A 27,739-nucleotide genomic window follows, 5' to 3' on the forward strand; every position below is an offset into this window, starting at 1 on the left:
ACAGTTGTGTTACAAAACAAACGGCTGTTGTGATCTTTGGATCTCAGCCCAGATAGAACATCTCAAACAAGATAAATAACCTCAGTCATGGCCTGTACCAAGGACGCCGTTTGTTAAAACTAATGAGGATCATGTTAGGTTTTCAACATTGTGGTCTTCGGGAAGACCAGTTGAAAATAAGTTGGTTGTGAGGTTGGATGAAAGTGGAGAATCTGCTTAGCTTTTGCTCCGACAGAAGTCTAGACACAGAGCTTGAAAACTCGTGGCGTTTTCTCGTGGCCTTGCTGTAAGTCCCAGAGTGAGCCTGATTAACGCCTCCTTCTCAAACGTCACCACAGGGCTCTCCCTCCAGCAAGCGCAGAGGTCCCCTCCTTCAGCCCATTATCGAGGGCGAAACCGCTCTCTTCTTCGATGATGTCAAGGTGAAGAGCTGCTGTTGCTTGAATAATCAGTTGCCAGTTCCCCCGACCTGCTCCACCTCCCTCCTCTCCCCCCTCCTCCCCTCTAATGAACCTGACTGCTGCCTGGTGATTGGGTAGTTGCCTGTTGACTGCCACCAGCGCCTGTAGAGATGTTGAATCACTAGCTGCCTGGATCTGATGTTTGAAAACACTCTGTGATTATTGGTGAAAATGTGTGAGCCATTCATGTTTTGGTTTTTTTTAAGGATTTTAAAGGATAATTCTGGGTTATCACAACTGGGGCCTTATTTTTATAGCTCTGCCAGAAATCATATTTTGCTCATTTCTAAGATAACATGACTTGCACTGGTTAAAAAGAAGTTAGATCAGGCATTTTAATATGTAAACTTCCTGGTATACATTCATTTGTTGCTTTTTCTGTATTAAGAGGGTAATATATCCAACATTTTATGCCCAATAAAATAGTATAGATCACTGATTTGTACTTGGAGTACAAGTACTCACAAGGGTCACTTGTATCCCAGTGGGTGCTTGGAAATTGCTTCACTTATTTAAAAAAAAAATGGAAATTTCAATTTAATGTTTATATGTTATGTTAAATGTTATGTTAATATATTCACATATTTGTGAATTTGTCCTGACGGATTACAAAGTTGAGATCTTCAGTATATTTATTTGTGAAAGTAGCTGCTAAGCTACCAGCTGAGACGACAGCTGGCAGCTCAGAGTGAGCTTGAACAGCCAAACTACGCGTGTGTTGTGCCTGAAAACTAGTTAATGATGTCTGAAAGTAACGCATGAATGGGTAAAACATCCATCTGCTGCTACTCTGAGTACAAATACAAACCTCCAGTTTAAAATAAATCGATAATGAGATGTGAACCATCTCTCTATGAAACTTAAGGCCATGAGAAAAAGTATTGAAACTCCCACATGAGATATTCTACGTTACGTTCAGGTCTAAATGGTGCAAGCTACAAAAATAAGACCCAGGTTGTAATAAAGCAGACTGATCCTTCAGGGGTGTTTTAAGACAAACACTAATCTAAATCATTTTGCTGGATATCTAATAACAACGGTTACATAGTTGGTTCAGGATTTTCACATTACATAAAGTTGGTTCTCGGTGGACTGTGTGTCTTCTAGTTGACCGCCTTCATTAACTGCATCTATACATACTAATGTGTATGAACACGAATCACAAATGAGGACCGTGGAAGCGCATTTTGCTGCTGTGCTGTATGATTGTTAACCAGCGATGACTAACACGACACGTCTTTTTCACAGCAGTGAATTGGCCGCCTTTTGACCTCTTTGTGCTCTTGCAGGAGGAGGAGGACGGCTCAGAGGACGACGGAGACTCAAAGACACAGTTCACCGTGAGCGTCAGGCCCGACCTCAGCGTCCTCGGCTTCCTGGACCACATGGACGAGGACGCAGATGGGTTCATCTCGCCCGTGGATGAACTCTCACCCTCGAAGAACACGACGGACATGAGGCTGTCCAACCTGCACTCGGCCACCACGTAAGTCCCTGAAAAGAGAGAAGACAGCCAAGACTGTTCTCACATGATTGCACTGGTGGAAGGTAACTAAGTACATGTACAAAAGTACTGTGTTTAAGCAGTTTTGAGATACTGAGGCATTTTCATTTTATGCCACTTCGACTTCTGCCTCCCTGCATTTCAGAGCCAAAAAATTTACTTTTTCTTACTTGACCTAAATTGTTTTTGTCCCATTAAATAAGATTTTGAATTGAAATACTTGTAGTGAAGTAATTTCACATTGTTGTATAATAGTCAAAAAAGGGTCAACGTACTTCTTCCACCACTACATAATAAGAACAAATTTGAATATTCCAGTGTGAGATTTTTAAATATTTCTACGCTTTCTCATACAGACAGGAGCTTGTGGAGCAGCTTCAAGAGGCCCGAGAGGAGAAGAAGAGACTCCGCAAGAACCTGAAGGAGTTCGAGGACCAGTTCTTCAGACAAAACGGAAGGTAAGAAGAAGAAAGCGCTCAGACTACAATGGCGAGAGAGCTTTATGAACTGATAATCTCATGAGGGGTTTTCCACAGCTGAACCTCCACGTGTTCCTTAATGTTTGTTGTCTTGTTCCCATAGAAATGTGCAGAAGGAAGACCGCTCCCCGTTGGCAGTGGAGTACAACGAATACAAGCACGTTAAAGCCAAACTGCGGCTGCTGGAAGTCCTCATCAGCAAAAGAGACTCGGCTAAGTTCATCTGAGAGCAAATAAAAGACTGTAAGAGGACTGGTGCTCGGTCTCACTCTGTTGGACAAAAGATCTGACTTTCCCCTCTCGTGGCTGTCAGCGGCGCTCATGTTTATGGCTCGCCGAGAATCGGCCTGTTATGCCGTTCTGTCGCGCCCAGCGGGGTTTTTCCTCTGCAGCCCGCAGAGAACCACCGACTCACAGCTGATTCAAAGCGACACAGAGTCACCTGCTTTCCCTGAGGAGTTAATTTCCAACCAAACCTCACCTTCAAAAAGAGTTTTTTTTTCCTCAATGACTAAGCAAAGACAGACACAAATAACCCTAATCACACTTTTACTGCTAATAATTTATTTCTATCCTTTTGAACGTTTTTATCAAAACAGAAGAGGTTTTTTTGTTCACGCTTTACTGTAGAAGTCTTAAAAAAAACAACCCTTATAAGTAAAATAATAGATATTAAATTAGTGGTGTTTCTAAAGAAGGATTTTGCGATTTAAGATTTATGTGTATTTTTTTAAGGGAGATGTTTGTATAACTTCAATCAGTTTAATAACAGTATTCACTGAATGAATAGCTTTCTCTATTTCTGACCCTCATAATGCCTGAAAGAATCTTGCTTCTCTAGAAGTTGAATCGAGTATTTGCTCACTAAAAGAATTGGTCTCTAATTTTAATATAACCCAAAGACAGCGACTCAGAGTACAAACTGTGAAGCAAAAGAGGTCATAAGTCAATAAAAAAGCTTATTTTTGTGATCACAGGTACTTTCTAAAGCGTTTGACTGTACATTTTATGCATTGAGATGCTTTTTTCCCCTTCCCATTTACTTCATGTCAAATAAGCTAATTGTCGTCTTGGACTCACTGGTATGTTTTTGCTCACACTGATGAGCGTTGACAAGGACGTTTGTGAGATGACTCTGGAGGACAGAAATGGTTGCTGAAAGCTGTGTGTCTTTCCCATCGTCTTCAGAGCTCATTTTTATTCTTTTGTAAATATGGATCACTGTGTATGTTTACATTTCTGTGAGCGAATACATTTTTTTCCTTTCTTTCTCCAAAATGGATGATTATCAGTGTGAATTTCGTTTTTGCTGAACGTCAACACTGGCAAGGCTTAATGAATTCTGAGTGTGTACATTTTAGTACATAAATTGTATTTGTATTTTGTATATAATATAAATGAAATCATATTTTTACTGTACTTTTGGGCTGCGTGGATTTCCTTTGTGTGACTGCATTCATGTGGACGTCTTCAGGTTTTTGGTTTTGACTAACTGTTCCAAACCCAAACATATTTGCTTTATTGTCATATAAAACAGGGAGAAGCAGATTATCTTTTTTTAAAAAATGTGTCATTTGCTTTATGTTAATCAGTCAGTCGACTAATTCTTTCAGCTCTTTGCTCTTCGCAGGTACGCATGTTTAGAAGCCACGAAAAGGGACCAAACTAATGCGATGTCGTGTTTGTTTAGGGAAAACGAGGTAAAAACAATCTCATCAATAGAAAAATAAAACAGGCGGCAAATAAATATAATGAGCTACTAAACTCCTCCAGATATTGATTAAAAACATTAAACACAAACATCTTTTGTGTTATTCTGCAAAAGATATTTGTATAAACATGAGCATCTGATTTGCTCCTCAGGGCCAAACCGAACATGAGACGTTAAAGATATGAAGGCCTGTTAATCACTGTTGTCGTGTGTGCATAATGATGCAACGTGAGTTAATAATGCAGCAAAAGTAAGCTTGACTAAAGTTAATCTAAAAGAAAAAAGTTCTTCATAAAGGTCTGGAACATGTTGTGATGTGTGTGGACATACAGGCATCATTTGCATTGTTTTTTAGAAATCAGCTCCCAAGAAAGAAGTCATTACTTAATACAGACTGCAGCATCAGCCCCCTCAGTTCACACAACACCATAGTAAGGAAAAATATGTTTTTTTATTCCAAAAACATGCTAATTTAACGTGATGTTGTGTATACTTATTTACAGGACGTAATCAAATGTTAACAAGTCAAAAAGGGGGGAAAAAAGGCCTGGAATTTGACAAAAGATTTACAGCAGGGAAAATTCATTTCCCAAAGAATATTGTGTTCTGACTGAAAGCTGGACCCTTGGTAGACCTTGTTTATATCAATGGCTGTTTCTCATCTTGTATAGCGCTTAAGTAGAAACACACACTCACACACACGCTAAAAGCAGCCACCATGCAAGGCGCTGCCTGGCCAACGGGAGTTAGTATCAGCATTAAACCTCCAAACTTGGGCTTAATATAGAAACGCTCGCTTAGGATTTAGACGTAAGCCACAGCTGCTTGGAAACATCATTTAAAATGCTGAAAATAGTTTTGTCCAATGATGCAATCACAAAAGATACAAGAAATGTGCTTTTACACCGTATGGTTTTATTTAAAAAGTTGACTGTGACAGGGAGCTTTGTGTAGATTCCAGACAAATATGCAAAAAATCACATTTTCAGTAGCACATTAAAAGGTGCAAAAAAGTCAAGGGCTGCACAAACCTTTGCATAGGACTAAACTCTGCAGGAGGAATCAGCTTTAATTAGACAAATATATTGACTGAACATGTGTGTACATGCAGTATAGAGCTAAGCAAGAGGATGAACTGTCCTAAGAAAACATCTCAGAAGAGTCCAGTGTTGAAGACCTTTAGAAGAACAACCCAGAGTTATCACTACATCACTGGGCTCGTTCAGGTTGTTATTGCTAAATGGATGCGTCAGTGTGACCTGTTAAGTCAGGACACGTCACTTTTACATCACCATTATATATGAAATATATAAAATATATAGATTTTTATATGCAAGACCATTTCACACACTTCACGCCAATGCACGACCTAATTAAACATTTCGGATTAAGAGGTTTGACTGTAGGAATAAATATCGCATCAGAGCAAGTTTTAGAACAAGTGATATGATAGATACAGTTATCTTCTGACTTTTAATAGAATATTGAACAGGTCATCTGCCCACACTGTTAAATACGCACTTGTTATGTCATTCTGCCACAAATGTCACATTTTAATTATCTCCAACTGGGTAACAAGAGTGATTACAGTCACTAATTTGAATGATTATATAGTTTTAAAAACACTTGGGTTGGTACACGTATTCTCTTTCTGGTGGAACTTCAGCATAACGTCTGTCAAATATGACGCTACAGCCAGCAGCGTCTTAGCGTAGCCTAGCAACAAGACCGGAAACAAAAAAAAAAAAAAACTCCTCCCGCTAGCTAGCATAAAGCTAACATGTTATATCTCCTTTGATTCGGCCGTGTTAAAAAACAGGTGTAAAAATGACAATTCGTATTCTGTGACCCTGCCTACATACTATGGCGGCATCATGTTAGGCAACAGCTATCGAAATACGGTACGGGATAAAGTAAAAGAAATAAACACTAGCTGAAAATCTACACAGATACTTTCTATGGGAAAAAACAAAATCCCAAATCCACAGTTAATTCATCCCAGTCACGTTGTTTTCTGTCCCACCTCGACACCAAAGGTGGCGGCAACACTGACAAATTGAGTTCCTTTCCTATTGAGGTCACAGAATACGGTGTAACACCAGTCCCAGTTAGTATCGCTGGGTACATAATCCTCTGCTAAACACGAATTGTCGTTTCGTATCGTAAGGATGAAACAAAGGAGATGTGACGGATTAACTGGACAGCTTTAGTGGAGGAGGTAAGCGCGTTTTGTTAGCCGCTGAACACAGCTAGGCTAACTGTTTCACGCCTTTTCCAAGGTTTTGTGCTAAGCTAAGCTAACCGGCTACTGATTGCCATTCAGAAACCCTCCGCCAGAAAGCTAACGAGCATATTACCCAAAATGTCACACTTTTAAATCAGTTTTTTTTTCTTTTCTTTTTTCTTTTTTTCTTTTTTTTGCTTTCACTCATGAACATGCACACAGTCAATGACACTAAAAACAACTTGAAAAAGTCAGCTCTTCTTGAGGGTTTTGCTGGAGAAGGCAACACTGTTGAATGCAGGTTCAAGACAAAGTCAGCTGCTTGGGTCCACAGCTCAAAAGGTAAGACGGATTGCAAATATTGTTCACCATGTCTCATCCTGCATCCTGCCTGTTGGATACTCTTCCATTGTCCTCAGGAAGAGAGGACATGCTGGTGTCCAGATTTAAAAGGATCAGCGGGAGGAACACTCCTTTTAATGTCAAGGGTAAAGATAATATTTCTTCAGTGCTATTTACATACATATGTACATATTTTTATTTTGTCAAAAAATAACCACTCTGTTTAATAAATTAAAAGTAACAGAAAGCAGATATATTGTCTCAAGGAGATAACACAATTCTTTAAAGGTGAAAAATAGAATTTAAGGAGTTGAATATAAAATACAAAGCTGTGCAAAAAAAAAAAGAAGAAGAAGAAATAAAGCTGCAAACATCCAAAGCTGCAGTTTCTCAACCTTCTCTGCTCTTTGATTTAAGGTCCCAAAATTTTTATGATTGCAGGTTGTCATTTTCCTTTAGTCTGTGATTCATTTTAAATAAATCTCATGCCTCTTCCAAATGGTCCTGAAAGGTTGAGAAACTTTGCCCAAAGCGATTAAAAACAAAAAAGCAATAATACATTTGAATTTACATACGTAGACCTTTCAGATTCAAGATGATTCACAATCTTGTATGTGGATATAAAGAGAGTTGACTTTCCTGTCTCCTGGAGTCCTCCATCACAGTCTTTTGACACTGACATGGTGGAGTATTGCTATTAAAGTGCATTAAAGCGTTTGCAGATCTGCGCTCCTCAGACCAGGCTGAATCCCTCGTACTGCTCCACAGCCTGAGTGAGGCGGCGGCGCAGGATCTCTTTGGTCTGGTAGCGCGGCATGTCGAGCAGGTTGTAGCAGGTGTGGGCCACCGGCAGGTAGTGCTCCTCCGCTGTGGTGGACTGGATGACGATGCGCAGGCTCTCCATGCCGTGGATGGGGATCCGATCGCTGCCAGTCAGGAACACTGCAGACGCAGAAGACAGAGTCAGGATGGCTTCGTTATATATTTTTACACCATTTTTAAGACGTTTCAGGGGTGAGAATTTAGCTGTCGTGCAGATCAAGCAATGAATAAATGAAACGCTTACATAAGAACTGCTTCTTCTTTTCAAGAGGGAACTCGTGGAAAACCTCCCAGAATAACCTGACTGTTGGATGAGTGGCTGTATACTCCCCTTTGTAAATGGCATTCTGCAAAGAAGAAAAGATGCGGTGATGAAGAGCCTTTTTTTTCATTTTATCATCACTAAATCATTTCATCTCTGTCAGTGATAGAGACGCGCATGCATCAAATTTCTCCACCTTCAGCATACATTTCATCCCACCTTTGTTCAGATCTCAAGTTACAAAGTAACAGTCAGTATCACCCATTTAAACTGTGTTTTTGTTTAAACCATTAATTTGGTTGTGTTGTTTCAGGGTGCCTTTTTAACATGAACATAGGCCTTTTAGACTAACTCTGGCTCAAATACAGTTTTTTTTTTCCTCTTCCTAAACTAAAATGGGAAAAAAAAGTATATTATGATTAGTGATATCTGTTTTAGGATATTTGTGTTATATTTGTTGCTTTAATTTTGATTTTATTTATTTTTCTGGCCTTATTTTGTGATTGTTGATTGTTCTCGTCATATTTTTAGCCAAAAAGTTATGTGTAAACGTTCATGGTCCCCTGAGGATGAATCCTGACTTTTGTTTTCCTCTGGCAACACCAGCAGGTCAAAGTTTTTACCTTCTCCATCTCCTCCCAGTTGTAGTTATTGTTGCCGACCACCATGGCCATCAGCTCGCAGGGCTGGAACAGCGACAGGATCTCCCCCCCGCAAACCTTCAGGAAGCCAGCGGAGAAGGCAGAGTACTGCTCGCTCACCGAGTCTGAGAACACGTAGAGCAGGTAGGCCTCCACAAACTCCTTCCTGAAACACACACGCGCGCACACACACACACACACGCCCTGCAAGTTAAGTAAACACTCAGATCATTAATTTGTTCTGCACAGCAGCTGCATCCTCACAAATCAGGTTATAAGGAAAGAATTCATTCAGACTTCGAGGTGTGACTGTAAACATTCACTTCCTCTTCCACTGTGTCTATGTGTGTGTGTGTGTGTGTGTGATTTTATGATCAGTTCAGATGTGATTCAGAGCTATTACATTTTCTTTCCCAGGTTCATGGGAGTTGCAGCCGGTTCATCCAGCCTGATCTGAGATTGTTTACATCGCAGTGAGGTCTCACTCCAGAGTGTCACTCAGGTGAATTAAATCGATAATCTCTTCAGCCCTGTTGGATGGACCTGTGAGTCCATCTTTTAAAATACAAGGAGAGCAAATTTTGTCGAAGCCAAATTACAGAAAATGATGAATAAAACATTTTGATCTGATTAACTGTAACATTATAAAGCATAAGTGAGGAGTTACAAGTGGACACCATACATAAAGCCTACATAAAACACTGTGTGGGAAAATGTGTCCATAGACATCACACTATAAATTTTGAGGCCCATAAGATATGAAATTTTGACCAAATATTTATCAGTAATAGATTAACTCTAATGACAGGACTATACATGTCTTTGTAGAAAACATTTTTACAATAATTTGAATTTTACTGAATATAAATTAGCAGAATTTTCCTATTCATTTGGTATAAAATTTCTATGCAAAGATTGTGTGCACACCTGCATCCTGTGATAGAAAAAAATCTCTAAAATATACTGCAAACCAGGAAGAGTTGATTAATTTAAACTTTCAAACCAAGAGCATTTTTGAACAGTCCTACTCCTCACCACAAAATAAAAACTAAAAATGATGACTTGTTGTTTAACACGCTGCCACAACATCAGGAAAATTTTGAAAATAACGAAGCAAGATGCTCCAAAAAAATACAGTTTTACTGACTTTAAACTTTAAAGTAAACTGGGCCACAGAAGCTTGGAATGACAAGCCAGCGCAGACACAAGTGCTGCCTCAATAAGCCGACAAATACAGTACACAGACTGATACCACACCCTGCGAAACAATACAGCTCAATAAAATAAATCACACCCACACACAGGTTCATCTGTCTGACAATCTAATCTACAGTCTAAATCAACAGTGTGTGCAACAATCATTTTCTCTATTGTCACTGTTATTATAATTTTATATTTGGGTGTTGAGGGGATTTCGCAGGAGCAACTTGGGTCACTGCAGCTCTCGCCATCTGTTCAGCACCGGCAGCCAGACATGCTGACACCACCCGACCCTCAAGTCTCTGCAGACTCCTCCACAAAACGCCGTAATCAATGCCACGGGCACAAGGACGAGATTAAAACAAATACAAAACAAAACAAAACAAAAACCAGGGTGTTGATTGTGGAGAAAAGCACACTGAATCGTGTTTAAAACGCCAAAATCAATCTTTGTTTTCTGCGTTCTCATCGCAGAACATGACCTTCTGTTGGGACAACGGGCCACGAGCCGCCAGCTGTGTGAGCGCATGATAATCTCAGTGTTGGAGGAAAAAAAAAAAAAATATTAAAAAACCTCATCTGTTTATCTCCCAGAGAGAACAGAGTGTAAAGCATTAAAAATATCCATAAAACAAGGTCATTTCAAATGAGATATCAAGTGAAGGACAACAACAAAATATCAGCTTTACCTAAAACTACAGGCAATTCGGTTTGATGCATCGAGCTGCCTCACCTGTTGTTTTTGTCCACGCTGATGCTTTCTCCTCCAGGGACGAGCTCCTTGACTTCTGTCATCCCGTAGTTCTCCCTGGTGATCTGAGATACGAACACAACAAACAGATTCCAGATTGGTGTTTTGTACAATTCAGGAGTGAAGTTTAGACATTTTAGGATGTAGAGGATATGCACGGTTTTCAGTTAAAGGGGAAAGTCTGATGACATTACACATTTTTTATTTAATGTCAAAAAGTTCCCATAAAAGGAGCAAAAGCAGTGATGAATTGACCCTGCAAACATGCATCGCCTGATATATCTTATTCCTCTGAGCCACAGAGATCCTTTGTTGTCCAAACACAATTAAGAATACGTCAGTGAGCCAGACGGTTGCCCTGGGCGACATGTCCCGGACACAGATGATCCCATATGGAAGAGGTAGGGCGACTGATACCAATATTAAGTTTTGGTAGTAGTGTTAATGGGATCAATATCAACAAAAACATTCTCAGTCTTGCTGTATAATTTAAAGTATAAGTATAAGTAGTATAAGTATAATTTAAAAACTCAGAATGTTTAAAAGAAATGACTTATGTTGAGCAAGTCACTCCGTGTCAGTAAAAATGTATTCAGAAGCCAATTTGTGACAGGTGTATGATCCTGCTGCTGTATACACTCACAAGTGCACTCTATGTGTATTAATCCACACCTGAAAATAGTCCCCGACAAATACACTTTTTTTAGTCCAGTCTGAGTCTTTAGATAATCATTTAACCCTTTTCATAAACTAAACTTTACATTTGTGACCTTTTTTAGATTTGTGTCGGTTTTGATCTTTTCATTTGATTTGTTAACTTTATCTTTAATGTTGGTGTTAATGAGGGTTAAAAAAAAAAAAAAGATACCCACAGCAAAGTTGAGAAGAAACGTCTCCTCCACATCACTTCCTTCGTAGTCTAGAAGTTGTTGTAGACTCCTGCAGAAGAACAAACAGAAGGTAAAACACGGTTAACACAGTGGGGATGAGGTTATGAAATTAACGAAAGGTGAAAGCCAGGATCACCATCATTAAAAAGGTTCACGTGTAGGAAGGCATAAGGAGAAACTAATTAGTGTATTTAATATGAAAAAAACGTTCCTTTGTGCATATCATCATGCATACAGGAACATGTTGTATTAACACGTCCTCTACTGCAGACACATCTGCAAGCTCTGTGGGATCGTGCGTCTGTTTTGTTTTCCTACCTTATCAGACAGTTTATTACATTCACCTGCTGTCCCAGGTTTCAAACTGTCCCCGTTTGACTTTTAAATTTGAAAACCAGGGATCAGTTGTGCCTACAGCTGTCGCGTCGTGTTAGTTTTCCTGCAGAGAACGTGCTGCACGTTTACCACCAAAACTCAGAGACCCGAGAGGACTTTTAAATATTAATTTAATTTAATCTCAACATATTTTATCACAAATTAGATCTAGTGCATTTTACACTATTACTTAAACAATGTCTTATCTCTTTCCTGTCTTTGTGAGGTAGCCAGTGAGTGATTTTAGTCTAGATTTTGGTTTAATCAAACTTTTAAGGCAGTCAAAATAGAAGCGCGGTGTGTAAAATGTTTTTCGAGACTACATCTTTTAAGGCTGTGCTGTTACTAATAGCAACACCACAGGCTGTGCAGCTCCACTTGTAGCTTGTAGACGAATAATCTCAAAATCAATACTCGGCTGGACACAATCAGGCGCTGAGGAAATGCTGAGCCTTCCTGCTCTAAATTCAATGAGGAGCAATTCCCAGAGGCAGTCGGTTTCACTGCTACTTAAAAAAAAAAAAAACAACACTGGTTATGTAAGTCCTGCACCCTGATGACAAGCCTGAAGAGATTGATTTTTTTTTTTCTTTTAATGTGTGTGTTTTAGACTCATCCCTTACAATTTTACACAATTTAGTAAAACTTGAAATGGAAAAACAGAAAATGTTTCTTTTTTTACTTTCCCTTAAAATGAATAAAACTTTTCATGCAACAGGTTCCCATGGTGAAATGTTGGCAGCAGGTGCAATCTCCAAGACAAAGCCAGAGCCTGGTTAATAATACAGCTGCATATGTCCTGCACTGCACCCCCTCTGCTCAAAGCTCGGAGGAAGACGCGTCACCTGGCCTCAGTGGGTGAAAGCTCCTTCAAGTCGTCCAGCGTTGGCAATACATCAAGCAGCTTCTTGTAGAGAGCCAGAGGGAAGTGGAGGTCCACCACCGTGGAGTTGTAGATGGCGAGACCGCAGATGATCCCGATCAGGTGAAACCAGTTCTGCTCGACAAAACACTGCAAACATACATGAGAAAATGATTGTGTTGTTGCATTTCTTACTGCGTCTCAGTTGTAGCTGTCTGACGTCTGACATCTAACAAAACAAGTGGGAGTGGGTTTACAGAAACATGAACTTAACTGGCGATTCATCACGACCCACAAGCTTAAAGCTTATAAACCAGCCAATCCCAATAAAGTTAAAAAAGGTATTTAAATGTTTTTTTTAATTCTAACCTGTCAGATCCTGATGATATTTGTCTGTTTTTCGTCAGAAATGCTGGCACGTTTTAGTAAAACACTTAAAAAACAACTATGTGATGAGGAGGTGGAAACAATTAGCACATATATAATATATAATAAGGGGTTTGCGAAAAGCAGTTTGAACTTGGATGGACAGATAGGGACAAAACAGGTCGTGATGATTCTGTTTCATGGCTGGATCATTTATTATCGGGCCTCAGTAACACTATGTGTAATGTTAGAAACATCAGCTGTTTCTATAAATAAATACAGCTGCAGGTCAAATACCCGACATCTGCAGATCCATTATAGGCTTACTGCAATCTGGTGTTAAAAGAACAAACAAAACCATGATAAAAAGCATGCATTTTGAGCTTTTGTACAATCCTCCAGGTGAAATATCTCTAATTCTACATTACATTGCACTGATAAAATGCATTGAACTGTCGCTGCCTGTCATCCACAGAGAGCCCACAAAGGACAAAAACAACTCCTTTATCAGCATGGAAAAAGCTGATGTTATCATGTCAAAGCTGTACTTAGATATAAAAATGCTCTACGCATAGTTTTAGATACTCACAATGTTGACATTTAAACATGGTGGCACATCAGCGTAATTTTTATACTACTAGTATTAGTGTATTAATAACCCTTAACTACATTAAACAATGTTGTCGGTGAAGGTTCTCAGTCTCAGTCAGTAAACAGTGTTATACTGCTGAAACAAGACCCTGCCTCTTTCAATGCATGTATCCAAAAATAATGCGTCTTTATCAGATACAGAAAATTACATTCTCATTAAGGCTGCAAAAATCACACGCTTAAGTATTACCTTTATATTTAAATATTGTAAATATTGTGCCTGTAGTTTTACCTTTGATATTGAGCGAACATTCTTTCACTGATTCTTTAATTCATTTATATACATGTATATATTTATTTTTAATATTGCTTCATTTGCTTAATATGTGAACATAATGTCTACAAATGTTATAAACAGCTGAAAAAGGAATGACAAAAGTCAGTATATGAAAATGTGTAGACTGTACAGTTAAACTCAGTGGCCAAAGTAGCATACTGTACTTCACACATGATTACAGCTGAACTGTTTCCATGACAACCGACCAAACTCTTAAGACCATGAGATGAGGTTCAAAGGTTAATTTTTGCTTAGGAAGTAAGTCTTTATAGGTTATTAGTGCGTAAACACAGTGTTGCTGTGCAGACCAACTTACCTTGTCTGAAAACCACAGCAGGTTGGACTCTTTGTAATGAGTGAACATCCCATAAATGGGATCCATCAGCTCCTTTAACAGCAGCAGGAAGAACTCTTTAGTCACTCCGCCAGCATCTACGGCCTCCTCGCCGTCAAAGATCACCTGGAGAAAGTAGATGAGGACATCACAAAAAAGTTAGAGGTTTTTGTGGAAAAAAAGAATAACAGAACTACAGTGACTGTCAAAAAGCTTTGGCGTCGCTCTCACCTTGAGCGGTTTCTTGAGGTCCACATCAGAGTACATGGTGAGCTCACGTAGTGTGTCACTCACTAAATGGTCCCTGCGCACATGGAGCACCAAGTAAGGGTTCCTAGCAAGGTGGGGTTCCAGCGTCAGCAGCATAAAGACGTTGTGTAGGTTTGCACCGCTTACTGCCATCTTGATAACAGTCCCAGGTGGAAGAAAGCAAAAGAGGACATTTTTTGACTAAAACGTAAATAAAACCTTCAATACAAAGTGATAAAACTGTATGAAACCGCAAGAAAACTACTTTTTACAGCAGGCACCTGCATTTGCAGTTCAGCATCTGTTTGCAGCATGGTTGTCTTGGCTTGTGCGTTCAATATGAACGGGTAGGCACATAGGTTCACTGAGGGAAAGTCACTCTGCAAGGAAAATTAGGAAATATACTTATTACACTAATAACATTGTAAAAAAGTCAAATAAATGTAATTCATAATTTTAGATGTTCATGTACAGTCTTGAAATCAACTACCTGTGAAGGGGAGGATGATTCCATTTTCTGGAAAACAACAGAAAGCAAAGTCCTGACTTTAAATGAAACTGTAAGAAGATTATGAAATCCCCCTGACCTCCAAAGAAGTCATGGGAGCTTTTCTGTAAACTTAAACACTGAACTGAAAAACACAAGCATTTATGGAGAAACTTTCGCACATTGTCTCCTCAGACACTGAGAACGACATGAGAAAAGAACGCGTGAGTGTGTGGATTAACAAGGAAGTGAAACACTGTCAAACAATGTCAGTACTCACGATCTCAGCTTTACTCAGAAACCATCTGAGGTAGTCTTCCTGGATGTCCACCAGGTTGGTGATGTCAGGAATATAAAAGCGGTTGTACTCCACATGGTGAGCCTTCAGGTTTACCTTATTACATGGAATAAAACACCTGCCTAAGCTCCAGGAAATGTCACGGGTTCATAACAATCAATAGATTAGGACCAAGACAGGCACATTATGTCCTCAGACTGTACTGAGGGATGGTGCAGATTTGTTTACAGGAACAGTTAGTGACCTGTGTGGATACCTTGTGGAGTTTCTCCAGCAGCCTTAATGTGGCAACAAAATAGTTCTCATAGAAGACTGGTACGAGGAGCGTCTTGCCTCCCGTTAGCAAAAACACAACAATGCTCTTGTACATATCGACCATCCTGGTGAAAACACTGTCGTCCACGATGCACCACCAATTATCTGCAGGGACAGAGGGGGGAAAAAAAAAGTTAAAGTCAGTAAATTTTTGAACACTCGGAGTAAACAAATATGTTTTTACGTGTAAAAATGTCAGTGTAGATTTGAAATAAACAAGTTAGTTTTTATACTTTATCAGGATGTTTTAAAGGTTTTTTCACCACCTCAATTAGCACCTCAAACCCCCCACTACCACCACCACCACTTGTTTTCGCCATGAGTCTGCGTCCGACAGTCTTTCCAAAACCGACAAGCCGACATTCATGCAGCTCTTATCAGAGGTGAGAGAGTTAACAGGGTTTGAACTTTGTCACTTTTAATGTGGATCAAAACCATGAGTGACTGTCCAAATTTGAACAATACATAGTGAAAAGTATATATTTAAGCATTTTTGCATTTATGTGAACAGATAAAAGTTTAAGGGTCAGTTCAGAGCTGAGTCTTTTTGGTATGTGGTAAACCCTTTTTGACCAGCAAATGGCTGAACTTTACTTCCATGAAGGCAACTTCTGAATTTGCCAGATATGAATATTGGCTTCAAAAATCCATCATCAGTCAGGCTCTTTACACTTTGGTGATGCTTTTCCGGAGCCGTTTTCATGTTTGGTGGCTTATTTTTTCTCGTGATGACAAGCTAAGCTCAGGTGGCTCACAGGTGGACATGGGTGAGGGCGCTGACATAATGTAGATGACGAGTTAAGAGTCATGTGATGTGATGGTGCACACGACAGGATGGTCTGTGTTATTAGCTACCAAAAGCGACTTTAAATGACTTGACTGCTATGAAAGAGACTTGTAGTGTGTGCCTGCAAGTATGATACCCAATACTTTGCTGGGGTTGGCGTCTAGCCGCAGGATGGCCATTGCCAGGGGGATAGTGAGGCGGATGTAATTCTTTGAGTCCCGAAGGGCCGGATACTCGGACAAGATGAGGTAGATCCTCATGGCCTCGACGTCAGGAGGGGAGCGCGGCAGCTGAGGGATCAACAGACTCTCAAAACTCTTTGTGGCCTAAACAGAGGGATGGAAGCAGATAGAGGGAGGAAACGTATTGCGTATATAATTACACAGATCAAACAGAAAGTATTTGCTCTGATACGGAATTTTTTTTCTTTTTTGTTTTTGAAATGTAGTGTGTGGTGATATGTTTGAAAGCTACAAGTATCAATAAATAAACCAGATGAATTTAAGGGATATTTTTTCAATTATGCTTGGATCAACTTGGCAGCAGGAGAAAACTATCAGTCAGTAAATTTTGGGAGAGGCTTTTAGTGGTCTGGAATGAGGCCTCGGGTTACACAAATTAGAATAAATTGGTTTGAGGTGCACGAACCCAAACATTACTGAGCTAATTGAAGCAGCTGTGACTCAGTCCTTGAGTTTGTGCCATGGATATGCGGTAGGACTTGATGTACTTTCAAAACAAGCTGGATATTCACAAACGACTTGGATGTTTTTCTATATACCACACAAGCTAGATAGTACATGGTGTTTAACAATCCCCATGTTACTCCCTTAACTCCTTCATTATGGTGGCAAAAACAAAACTAATTTGAGACTTTCCTGGAAATCAAATCTGAGTCAAGTTTTTTTTTTTTCTTTTATGCATTTGGACATTTTGGCTCATAAGAAATGAAAACAAACACTTTCTACTGTGTGATATTCAGATGGCCTTGTATTTTGGAGTTGTTTTAGATTTCTATAAGAAGGTTTGAATTTGAGTAAGTGGTAGAGTGAGACTATGAAGCCGATGCTGCGCAGCGGTCATGACTGGCAATTAGAAGGCTGAATTTTCTTTCATTTTCTCAGACTACTTACTACTTACTTTAACAGTACATTCAGTGGATATTGACAGTGAATATTTACAACCTTCATCCTAGATATTTCCATTTTCCCTGGATAAGGAAAGTTAGCCAACACCAAGAGGCATTACGAAGCAGTAATAACACATGTGTCCTTGGAATATAGAAAATGGAGTTTTGGAGCTCAAAAAGAGAATCTAAATGTTTATTATCAACACCCTGCTGGTTGCTACCTGCTCCAGAAGTCCAGAAAAAGCCGGTTTGCTGAGCGTCGCAAACAGCATTCTCACAGAGTTGAGATCGATGCCTGGGATCTTTGGGTTGGTTTTGAAGTGGGCATCATCACTGAGAAAGCAAACAAACTTATGACTGTGTGCAGACTAGTTAAGATGTCTCAGTGGTGATTATAAACAGGATAAAAAGAGGCCAGAGATCAGTTTCAGGAACTCTGTGGTAAATCCTCAGTGTAAAAGGCACATTACTTTGGATTAGGGACTCATCCATTCCAACCTGTCACGTGGCAGGTCAGCTGTGAACCAAGTTCACTTAATGGTAGATGTGCTAATTCTTAACACTCACACGTGCACACACAAACACAGAACGCAAAGCCTGAAGGTATTTAATTCAGTCCCTAAGCAGATCTCCTGCTCAGCCAGGGAGTAAGTTCAGACTGATAAACAAGTCTACACAAAGCCAACAAAACCCCTCAGCATGAAGGACAGCAACTATTTACAGTGTAAGCCTTCACGTTCTTATACCGCAGATCGTATTTAGACACAACACAAATACATCACATCTGATCTCGTGGAGGCTGTTTGCCAAACAAGCAACACCGATGCAGATAGTACACTGTGAGTGTGAGCAATGACCCACTTACTTCTCAGAATACTGTGAGCTTATAGAACCAGATGAGCAGCACAAATTTGACACACACTGACATGCTGAAAATTAAAAAAAAAAAAAGTTTTAGGTCCACTCCAGTTCATTTTTAAATGCTGATGTATTTATAGTATATTTTTCCCTAAAGTTCCAGGCAGTCCTTGGCTACCAATCATTTCCATGTGATGAAAATCAATTAGTAAACTGTCGAAACTTGAATATCAAGTTTGCATTCATGTGTGCCAATCTTATACAACATACAGACAGAAGTATTAGGATGGGGCTGTTTTTCAGGGCTTGTGTTGGCTCCCTTACTTCCAGTGGAGGGAAATCTTAATACTTCAGCATACCAAGACATTTTGGACAATGCTATGCTTCCAACTTTGTGGCAACAGTTTGGGGAAGGCCCTTTTCTATTACAGCATAACTGTCTCCCAGTGCACAAAGCAAAGTCCATTAAGACATGGTTGGATGAATTTGGTGTGGAAAAACTTGATTGGCCTGCACAGAGCCCTGACCTCAACCCCATCCAACACCTTTGGGATGAACTGGAACAGATATTGTGAGCTAGACCTTCTTGGTCCAACATCAGTGTCTGACCTCACAAATGCTAAACTGCATCAATGGGCAAAAATTCCCAAATAAACGCTCTAAAATCTTGTGGAAAGCCTTCCCAGAAGAATGAAAGCCGTTAAAGCTGCAATTTAGAATGCAATGTCATTAAAGCCCATGTTGGTGCAGTGGTAAGATGTCCCAATATTTTTGTCCATATTGTGTATCATCATTGCATGTTTAACTATTAAAGTGCATGTATAAAAATGCATCATAGCAATAATGTATTTGTTAATTGTTTTGTATTAGTAATCTGAAGTTGAAAAGTCAAAATAAGTGGAAAAAATGGTACTTAAGTGCAGTACTTGAGTAAGTGTTTATTTCTGGTTAAATACAAAATCTGGATGATAGCTGAAGTAAATGCCAACTCCTGTTTAATTTCATACTTGAGGTACTCCATGTTCTCCCCAGCGACCTGTTTTCCACCCCGATGGCCTCCACAGTTCATTCCCTGGTCACGATAAATATCTGCTGATGAGTCTGTGCTAAAAATCCGTCACGCCTACACAAAGACTGGTGGTCAGACAAATCTGGAGTCTCAGTGACCAGACAGATAGCATCTTTCACAGCCTGACAATCAGCGCATTTTGTGGGATAAGACGACTTAAGGAAGTGGATCCTGTGAGTTCCCTGCTGGATCGGTTCCCGGGAGTCTCGCCTACATGCGGGCCTGCGCGTTCAGCCACATGGTCTTTTGGTTGCGTACGTATTCCTTTTCTATTTCATTTCTGTGTACACGCCTGAGTGGCAAGTATGATTGTGATAAAACTTAATAAATACATTTGGACCACTTTTTTTTTTTTAACACTGGAGGGCAATGAGATTTTTCATTTCTCACTTGTTCCACTTTGTTGACAGTTTGTACCATCCACAACCTGGCTGGAGTCAGTCCAGAGATGCTGTGTGTGTGCTCTCTGCTCTTTTTGGCCGAACGCAGTGACAGACCAGGAACCAGGACCAGGTAGACCTCTCAAAGATTACACAGTCCTTGCTATAGTTTGCTGTATTTGTCTTTTTCTGTTCGATAGTACATTCTTCAAGTGGCACAACAACAGCACAACAAAAGTGCTGCAAAAATGATACTTTGTTTTCAGGCAGGTATGTGTTTCATCAATAGTCCTGAACTCAAAGTTTTGTTGCTTTGAAAGATCATTACGAAGTACATGGTGATGCACAGTGTAATGGCTACAGAGTGACACCATCTGCGTTTATACTGGTTCCCTATAAACCTCATTTTCACTGTGGAGTTTTGTCTGCCGTTGTGCTGGAATTCTTCCAGGAAAATGAAGGCTGACTGGTGGTCCATTCAGGCTTGGCAGGCTGGCACAGTTTCTATATGCTTTGCTGACTCCATTATAGACTAAATGGAAAAATAAACTTGTGCTTTTGTCCTCTCTTGCTGGTAGTTGCTACTCTGAGGAAAACAGAAAGTGATCCTGTTGCACCAGTAATACAACTTGGAAAGGCTTGTGGGGGGGGGGGGGGGGTCTTTCCATTTTAAGTGCCATACACAATGCGAAGTTAAGTAGACAAGATCCATCTATTTTTTGCACTTGATCTTTATACCATGTTATATTTGGTTTATTGTTATTTTAAACCTTCCAATGGTGGAATAAGTAATCAGTAAGTACAAATACATGGGAAAAACACTGTATTTAAAATATTTAAGTGAAAGTAAATGATTCATTCTGCAGAAAAATTCTTCTCTTGACTGGCATGTTTATTAAATATTACATAACAGACTTTTAATACAGACTAATCGTTGTGTAAGCAGCATCTGGCGGTTGCTTTTTTTGGTGAAACTTTAAATTATTTTGCACAGTCAAATTGAGAATCAAACTATTGATTAAAATAAAACCATCTGAGAAAATTACAGGGGAAACGTCTCTTTGGTGGAACTGTTAACAACTGAAACATATCAATAGGCCCCGACAAGACACTGACTTTTTTGTAAGGAACCACTAGTTCAATTTTTAAAAATATTCAGTTTACAAGCTTATCATAATCTGAAAATTAATTAGTAACTGCACACAGGAGATAAATGTAGTGGAGTAAAAAAACAAAAAAGTACAATATTCGCTCTAAAACATAAAGGAGTAGAAGTACAAAGTAGCAGAAAATTGAAAAAAAAAAAAAAAAATCTGAAAATTAAAGTAAAAGTATCTCACATTTAGCACAGTATTTTGAGTTGACCACTTAGATAATTTCCACTAAATAAGCCTTTGTAAACATGGCGTTTACATACCTTTGGTCCAAGAAGCTGGCGTTCCAACAAGCCGTAGAGGAGAGTTGAATAATGATGTCACTGCACACGAAAACATACGAGTACAGCGACAATTAAAATATAACTGCATTAAAAAAATAATCAAGTCTTATGTGTGAAAATATCACCACCTTTAATACTAAACATCTTCAAGAGAACAAACATTTTTATATACGGCAATACGTGATACGTTTCAAATCACTTTCATTACTTGACTTACTTAGTGACACTAGAATCTGTGCTGTACATCAGCTTTAACCTCCACGAATTTAATCTTTCGCAATTGATGTGGGAGATTGATTTGTTGATGTTAATCACTCTGAGGTCCTCTGGGGGGACAAAACTCTGCAGAGAGGAAGACAAACAGCGACAACACAACAGCACTGTCACAAACATTTAGAAGAGCGTTCACAGTTCAGCTGAGGGACATCTGGGCTTCAGTCTGGGTTGTGTCCCACATGGGGCACGCCTGAGGTCTAAATGTTATGGCTGTAGGGGCCGAAGCGGTGTTATGTCTTTATCAGTGCACATCCCTGACAATTTCTAGGAAATTTGCAGCAGACAAATGCTCCATATAGAGTATATCTCCAATAGGCTGTCAGAGCTGGTAAAAGCTTGGACGTTACTGCCCCCCTGTGGTGAAACGCTGAACTGATAAGCAGTAAAAATGCTTTGTAAGATGTTAAACTGCAAAGATTAAGCTTTGAAATGTGTGTGATTAGAGAACTGCAAGAAACAAGGGGAGGGACAGAAGAAGAAGTAAAAGGAAAACTGTTTACCAAAGCAGATGTAATAACAATAGCAGAGTGTCGCTGTAATCTTTATGAAATCACATACCCGTTCATCAGAGTACAATAAGAAACTATGGTCTCCTCCACAGATGATTTTGGTCACTGTATATTGTTTTGATTCTAACAAAGAAAGGAAAGAGAAACAGCACATTAGCTGGTCAATATTTTATAACCCTTCTTCAAAGAATTACTTAGTAAGTAGTTGTAAGCCTTGATTTTTATCACACTGTAAAGAATTTCCAATTGCGTTTGTTTGAAATTACGCTTTACAAAAAAAACTTAATCTCTGATACACATCATAAAAATACTGTTCAATGGACTAAGAAAGATTCTCTGCGACCCGATAGATTCTGTTATCAGCAAACTGTTTCACATCACAAGTCGATGTCTGATCATACCAATGACGGTAACAATGGTGGATTTTATAGGGACAGTTTTGTGCTTTGTGTAGTAGCTTTTCTCATGTATTTTCTTGCACCTTATTAAAGGTTCAGTGCTGTTGAATGTAGTGGCATCTAGTGACGTGGTTCCAGTTCAACATGTTGTTAGTGTCTCATTGTTACTCCCTGTGTTCCTCTTTGGTTACTCTCTGGACTATTTTTTGTTATTTTTGCCAGGCTTTCATTTAGATTATTCTTTGTTTGGACCTTAATTCTTTGCGTTACCCTCCCTGCTTCAGATCCCTCTTTATTTAAGTTCATTAGAGTTTCCTTTGTTCATTTTACAAACGTCCTGACAAAGCAAAGCACTAATAAAATGAGAAAATACAGGCAGAGACTCCACTGACAGAGATACCACCACACACTTCTAGAGGGTCATAAGTGACGACTGACAGAAATTACTTTTGTATGAGGCTATACATTGTTTTGTTTTGGTTTTGTTCTTTCAGTAAATTGCTGTGTATACCTTTAAGAAAGCTCGTAGAACTTTGCATCGATACTGTCAAGATCCCAACGGGACAGTTAAACACTTGGAAGCTCATGTGAGTTTTAACTGGACGTTTCCCTATAATCTGAGTGAACAGGTTGTTATTACCTGCTTACATCAAATCGGAGGCCAGTTTTCTTTTCAGCTTTGAGCGATGTTACATTTTCACCAGCTTAGATTGTCTTGCTTGCTATTGCTTTTACGTGCATTTCATTAGAAAATAGGGAAAGCATGTTTGAACACCAAATAAGTACTAATGAATGGAAAATGTTACATGTAATAGCCAGGCATGGAGTCTTACCTGTGCTATGGAAATTACCAGACAGGAAACTGGCCTTGATGGGAAACGGGCTTGTGGCATCCCGCAGTATTCCTGTACCCAGCTGGCCATGGCTGTTGCAGCCAAACGCATACACCACACCAGTGGAAGGCACAAACGCCAATGTGTGGTGCCTGACAAAAGGAAAAAGCAGCAAGATTTAGGATGCAGAGCAGCAGAACCAACGTCACTACACAGAATTTATTAGTATAGTTGAATCTAAGTCAAGTCAGGTCTACCAAATGGTTGAGACTGGACAGTACCTGCCGCAGGTAATCTGGGACACCTCAGTGCCCATGAGCTCCAGCACACGTCTAGGTAAAAGCTCATTATTGGTGGAGCCATGACCCAGCTGACCCCACGAGCCGTCACCAAATGTAAACAAGCCGCCATCCTGCCAGTGAGACAATACAGTACACATTTTTGGGGGGCTGTCTGAGACAGAGATTCTTAACTGCAGGACCAGAATTTAAAGCTCAGATATGTCAGGTGGTCGATTAAAATTGGAGTTAGGAAGTCTGACTGGAATACAATATAGATTTGATGTAACTAGAGGGTTTTAATTTAAAAAAAACGCGTGAGGATTCATCTCCATTCGTACCTTTGTGAGGGCTGCTGTGTGTTCATCTCCACAGCTGATGTGAACAACTTTTTGAGATCTTAAAAACTTGATGTGGCACGGGACAGCGCGGTCTGTGGAAAGAGGACATGTGAAACCAGAGCAAGGTCACACTGTTCTTCAGCAGTACTAGTTTGACTTTCAAACCAGTGGTAAGACTTAAGGGAACAAAGCAACAGCTCCATCTAAATCTACTACTGTAGCTGCAATTGATCAGACTTTACTGTCCAGTGGGTATATTTTGGTTATCACAGCAAGTACAAAAATAAAAACTTAAAAGACACTGGTGTTCATTTTGCATGAAACGTTTCTACAGTAGGCTCTCTCCCTCAACGTGGCTAAATATAACACTAGTCATAACACCTCATCCTGTATAATGCTAAAGTAAGTAAAATGATGGACATACTTGGCAAAAGAACCCTGTAGAATACCATTATAGCTAATAATAAACAATAACATATTTATTTCTTTTGAATGCCAGCATCTGGCTTCTTTCTATCCAGTTGATTATTACCTTGTTTGTCATTGAGACCCAGTTGTCCAGCTTTGTTCTTGCCCCAACCAAACACAGCTCCAGACAAGGAGAGAGCGAAGCTGTGGTCTCCCCCGGCGGTTATCTTTGCCAAAGGAATTCCTGCCAAAGACTTGAGGGGATGAGGGAACAGCTTGCTTGGCTCTCCTTTCCCGAGACCGAGCTGACCGCTGGTGTTCTGGCCCCACGTGAACAGCTGGCCATCTGAAAGGAAGAGAACAGAGAGACAAAAGCAGTTAACGGTAAATCTACAGATTACTGCAAACACGGGCAAATATACAACATTTGTTTGGTAATGTGGTATTATCTGTATCTGTGAACCTTCGTTCTTATGGATCCCACCTCAGTCAGGGGCAGAAACAGAAGCCCAGCCCAGATTTCACCTGGGTTATACCAAAAAAAATATCAACGTTAACCTGAGTTGGCGGGCCCTGGGCTGACACAAAATGTGAATCAGCAATATCCTCAGTGTGATTCTGGCCTCTCTCCCTCTTCACCCTGTCTGTCTCTCTATGTGACTTCATACCATCTCGAAGAAATAACAAATTAAGAGAAAAAAAAGGTCCAATCACAGTGCTGTCCCCTGTGACCCAGGTCGTATCCACAATTTCACATAAAACCCTTCTGCTTTTTTCAAAATAAAAGACAGTGGCTGTGTCCCAAATCTAAATTTACTATGCAGTGCCCTACATTTACTTTCTGCCATTTTATATTTATGTACTCTCAGATGAATAAAACAAGCTTTGGGCTCAAAAGGTGATATAATTTAATTTAAAGTGCCTGTTTGTGGTGACTTCAAAATCCTTTGATCATGAACAAATTACTGTTTACTGTACAGTGTTGGGCATGATGCATGCAAACAGGGCATGTGTGCTTGACTGTTTGACATTCACTACACAGCGCAATTTGTCAGCCAAGATGAATTTGAAATGCATTCTGATGCAAAGTTTAAAGTGCTAGCGGTCTAAGCAGGAGATGGACATGAAATGGAAGGATACAAGACTCTCGATCTGAACAGTGGTGATGTGCTATTAAGAGATTGTGTCTTTCACACCTCTAGAAAGTGCAATGCAGTGCTGATTTCCACACATGACTTGAGAGATCCGGTGGTCACACAGCCTTTTGACCAACCTAGGCAGAAAAAAAGAACCCCAAAAAAAAACAAAACATTTGCACAACTTATTGAAATTATCGTTCACAGTCGTAACATTTTCACTATCCTGCAGCCAAGCACTAAATGCATCTAAATAGTTAAATAAATCAGTGAATTCATTTTTTTTTTTTTTAATTTCATAAGAACAGAACACTTCATAGCATTGTTATACGGATGAATGGACCCTGTTATCTGTTTTAATTACTTGAATACCCCCGTCATCTGTGATGCTCATATCCCACCAAAAAATCCAATTTCTTCAAAGTAATTTTTTCCTTTTTTCCTCCTATCACAATAAAAGCTTAAATTCCCCTATGGTATGTTACTGTCACCTTGGAATTCGAACAGCCGTCTCTGCAGTCCCCAGGCCGAGCTGGCCCTCTTCACCAGCCCCCCAGGCAAACACTTGACCCTGCTCGTTCACTGCCATCGAATGGGCCCAACCGCACGACACCATCATTATCTTCTGAGTATCCAGAGCTCCTACCAGCTCTGTGGGAAGAGGGAAGAGCTCGTCAGCAGTTTCATGACAAAGGAATAAAGGATACATCCAAATGTGCACAGGCTTTGATTTTTGAAATACAATCTCATGTAGTACATCCTAGCCTGGTGTTCATTATGCCCTCGTAGACCAGACCCACGTAAGGCATTTTAACTCATGTTTCAGACCACTCAAAAACCGATCATTCTCTTCTTTTTAAAGCACCTAAAAACAGACAAGCACTGCATGTAATGACAGAATAACACATGAGATTCAGAAGCTAGGCATGTGTAAAACTAAATAAACAGAGAGGAAAAAAAACCCCTGAATCATCTGTGCTTTCAACTGCGCTGTAAAAGTGAGCTCGGCTCCATGCAGTACTCTTTGTCACATCATGGAAAACAAATTCCAAAATAAGTAGCACGTATGAGGACACCATGTAGCACAGATAACCAGAAACTGTACAGCAGGTGAATCATTTTCTTGCTATCAGACTTCTTTATGACTGATTTATTATTTTGCTTGGGAAATAACAAACACAATACAATATAATAATAATGATAATAATAATTTTAATTGAGCTAATGCCACAGTATGATTTACAAATATATACTAAAAAGTGAAGCATGTCAGAAAATCATCGAGGCAGTTTCCATCCTTTTTTAGGTATGCAAGAACCATCTTTTGAATAAGTCTGCGTATTTGCTCAAGATGCAGTGACTCTTGAATGTATTCACTGTTGTTACAGCTTCACCCACATGCCTATACAAAATAACACACAACACACACTTCCACCCACATGATACCAATACAGACCCACTACTGTCTGCAGTCACTACCATGAGCTATGAGGGCGTTTCAGATCTCCTGAAATGTTTCTGATGTTCCCAATAGAACCCACTCATAAATGGAGGCGCTTTGGTTAAAAAAAAAGAAGAAAAAAATCTATGCACTGATAGTTTTACAGCAACCCAACAAGCAGTCAAGATGTTTCATTAAAACCAATAACATCAACCTCACGGTGACACTGAAGGAAATATCACATGCCAAAGTCAGTAGGATCCATGCACTAGGGTCCATCAGTGTCTGTCTAAAGTTTCACTGCATCCAGTAGTTGAGATATTGAGATATATCTGGACCAAAGTATTGGACACGCTGGCATAGCCCAAAATTCTCCACTGGTTTTGTGGCAAGCACTTCCAATACAGACAACAATAAAGACAACAAGGTATGTTCACCGACATCCTCACATCTGCTGAAATTAGTGTTGCGAGGTGGTGCAACAACCAACAATTTGGAATGATGGACCAAAAGTCAGGCTGCTGTTCACACTAAATGCTTACCTGGAGAAATCCCTGGTTTGTCGTGGCCCAGCTGTCCACAGCTGTTAGAACCACATGTGTACACACTTCCATCATGCAGCAGGAACATGGAGTGTTGTCCTCCACAGGCAACCTCTTTCAGTCCCCTGCCACTGAACGCACTACAGTTCCTCGGCTCAAACATGGGGTTCTTCTCCACACCAATACCCAACTGTCCATCTGTTGCATTCCCCCAGCACAACATGTTGGTGAGGGCGGAGGAGACGACCACCAATCTGAAGTGGCAGCGAGAGGGTGACGGCCCAGGAAGCCAAAGATGTTCAGGCTTGAGGGCAGCCCCGCTTTCTCCTCTTCAAGGAACTTCCAACCCTGGAAGATTTATTTATTTATTTATTTATTTTAAAAAAAGGTCATTCATTGAGAACACATGCTGATC

The 27,739-nt window shown here is 39.9% G+C and overlaps 2 protein-coding genes and 2 long non-coding RNA genes across 4 annotated transcripts in view; 3 read left to right on the plus strand and 1 right to left on the minus strand.

Annotated features, from left to right (window-relative positions):
• fam13a (family with sequence similarity 13 member A) overlaps nucleotides 1-3,863 on the plus strand; it is a 56,090-nt gene extending 52,227 nt beyond the window's left edge. Inside the window, 4 exon segments of the mRNA XM_046416182.1 lie at nucleotides 339-422; nucleotides 1,751-1,947; nucleotides 2,322-2,423; nucleotides 2,548-3,863. Of these exon segments, the coding sequence (XP_046272138.1) occupies nucleotides 339-422; nucleotides 1,751-1,947; nucleotides 2,322-2,423; nucleotides 2,548-2,671 (507 nt within the window). The 3' untranslated portion in view covers nucleotides 2,672-3,863.
• A 1,187-nt stretch (nucleotides 3,864-5,050) lies between these two features.
• On the minus strand, nucleotides 5,051-27,550 carry herc3 (HECT and RLD domain containing E3 ubiquitin protein ligase 3). The gene is made up of 24 exons (XM_046416197.1): nucleotides 27,325-27,550; nucleotides 25,833-25,992; nucleotides 25,402-25,478; nucleotides 24,330-24,551; nucleotides 23,798-23,889; nucleotides 23,460-23,590; nucleotides 23,179-23,330; nucleotides 21,997-22,070; nucleotides 21,380-21,504; nucleotides 21,142-21,201; nucleotides 17,639-17,750; nucleotides 16,425-16,614; nucleotides 15,443-15,606; nucleotides 15,169-15,282; nucleotides 14,892-14,918; nucleotides 14,683-14,781; nucleotides 14,384-14,554; nucleotides 14,135-14,278; nucleotides 12,508-12,674; nucleotides 11,270-11,336; nucleotides 10,380-10,462; nucleotides 8,429-8,612; nucleotides 7,788-7,890; nucleotides 5,051-7,663 (listed from the first exon to the last, which is right to left on the minus strand). The coding sequence occupies exons 1-24, from the start codon at nucleotides 27,545-27,547 to the stop codon at nucleotides 7,455-7,457; spliced, it is 3,150 nt and encodes a 1,049-aa protein (XP_046272153.1). The 5' UTR covers nucleotides 27,548-27,550; the 3' UTR covers nucleotides 5,051-7,454.
• Nucleotides 6,781-12,515, plus strand: LOC124073748. The gene is made up of 4 exons (XR_006845720.1): nucleotides 6,781-6,867; nucleotides 8,448-8,590; nucleotides 8,864-8,948; nucleotides 12,381-12,515. It is a non-coding gene; the product is annotated as an uncharacterized LOC124073748 (long non-coding RNA).
• LOC124073754 lies at nucleotides 18,749-27,677 on the plus strand. Its single transcript, XR_006845721.1, has 4 exons — nucleotides 18,749-19,598; nucleotides 19,755-19,857; nucleotides 24,387-24,589; nucleotides 27,540-27,677. It is a non-coding gene; the product is annotated as an uncharacterized LOC124073754 (long non-coding RNA).
• Nucleotides 27,678-27,739: the final 62 nt, after the last annotated feature.

Source organism: Scatophagus argus, chromosome 2, assembly GCF_020382885.2.
Source record: "Scatophagus argus isolate fScaArg1 chromosome 2, fScaArg1.pri, whole genome shotgun sequence".
NCBI classification, from domain to species: domain Eukaryota; kingdom Metazoa; phylum Chordata; class Actinopteri; family Scatophagidae; genus Scatophagus; species Scatophagus argus.

Coding starts and splice junctions, on each gene's coding strand:
- herc3 (XM_046416197.1), bottom strand. CDS start 27,547: ATGTTGTGCTGGGGGAATGCAACAGATGGACAGTTGGGTATTGGTGTG. Junction 15,283..15,442: donor TGCTGGAGAAACTCCACAAG/GTATCCACACAG, acceptor CCATGTAATAAG/GTAAACCTGAAGGCTCACCA. Junction 8,613..10,379: donor AGCGTGGACAAAAACAACAG/GTGAGGCAGCTC, acceptor TGTGTGTTTCAG/GAAGGAGTTTGTGGAGGCCT.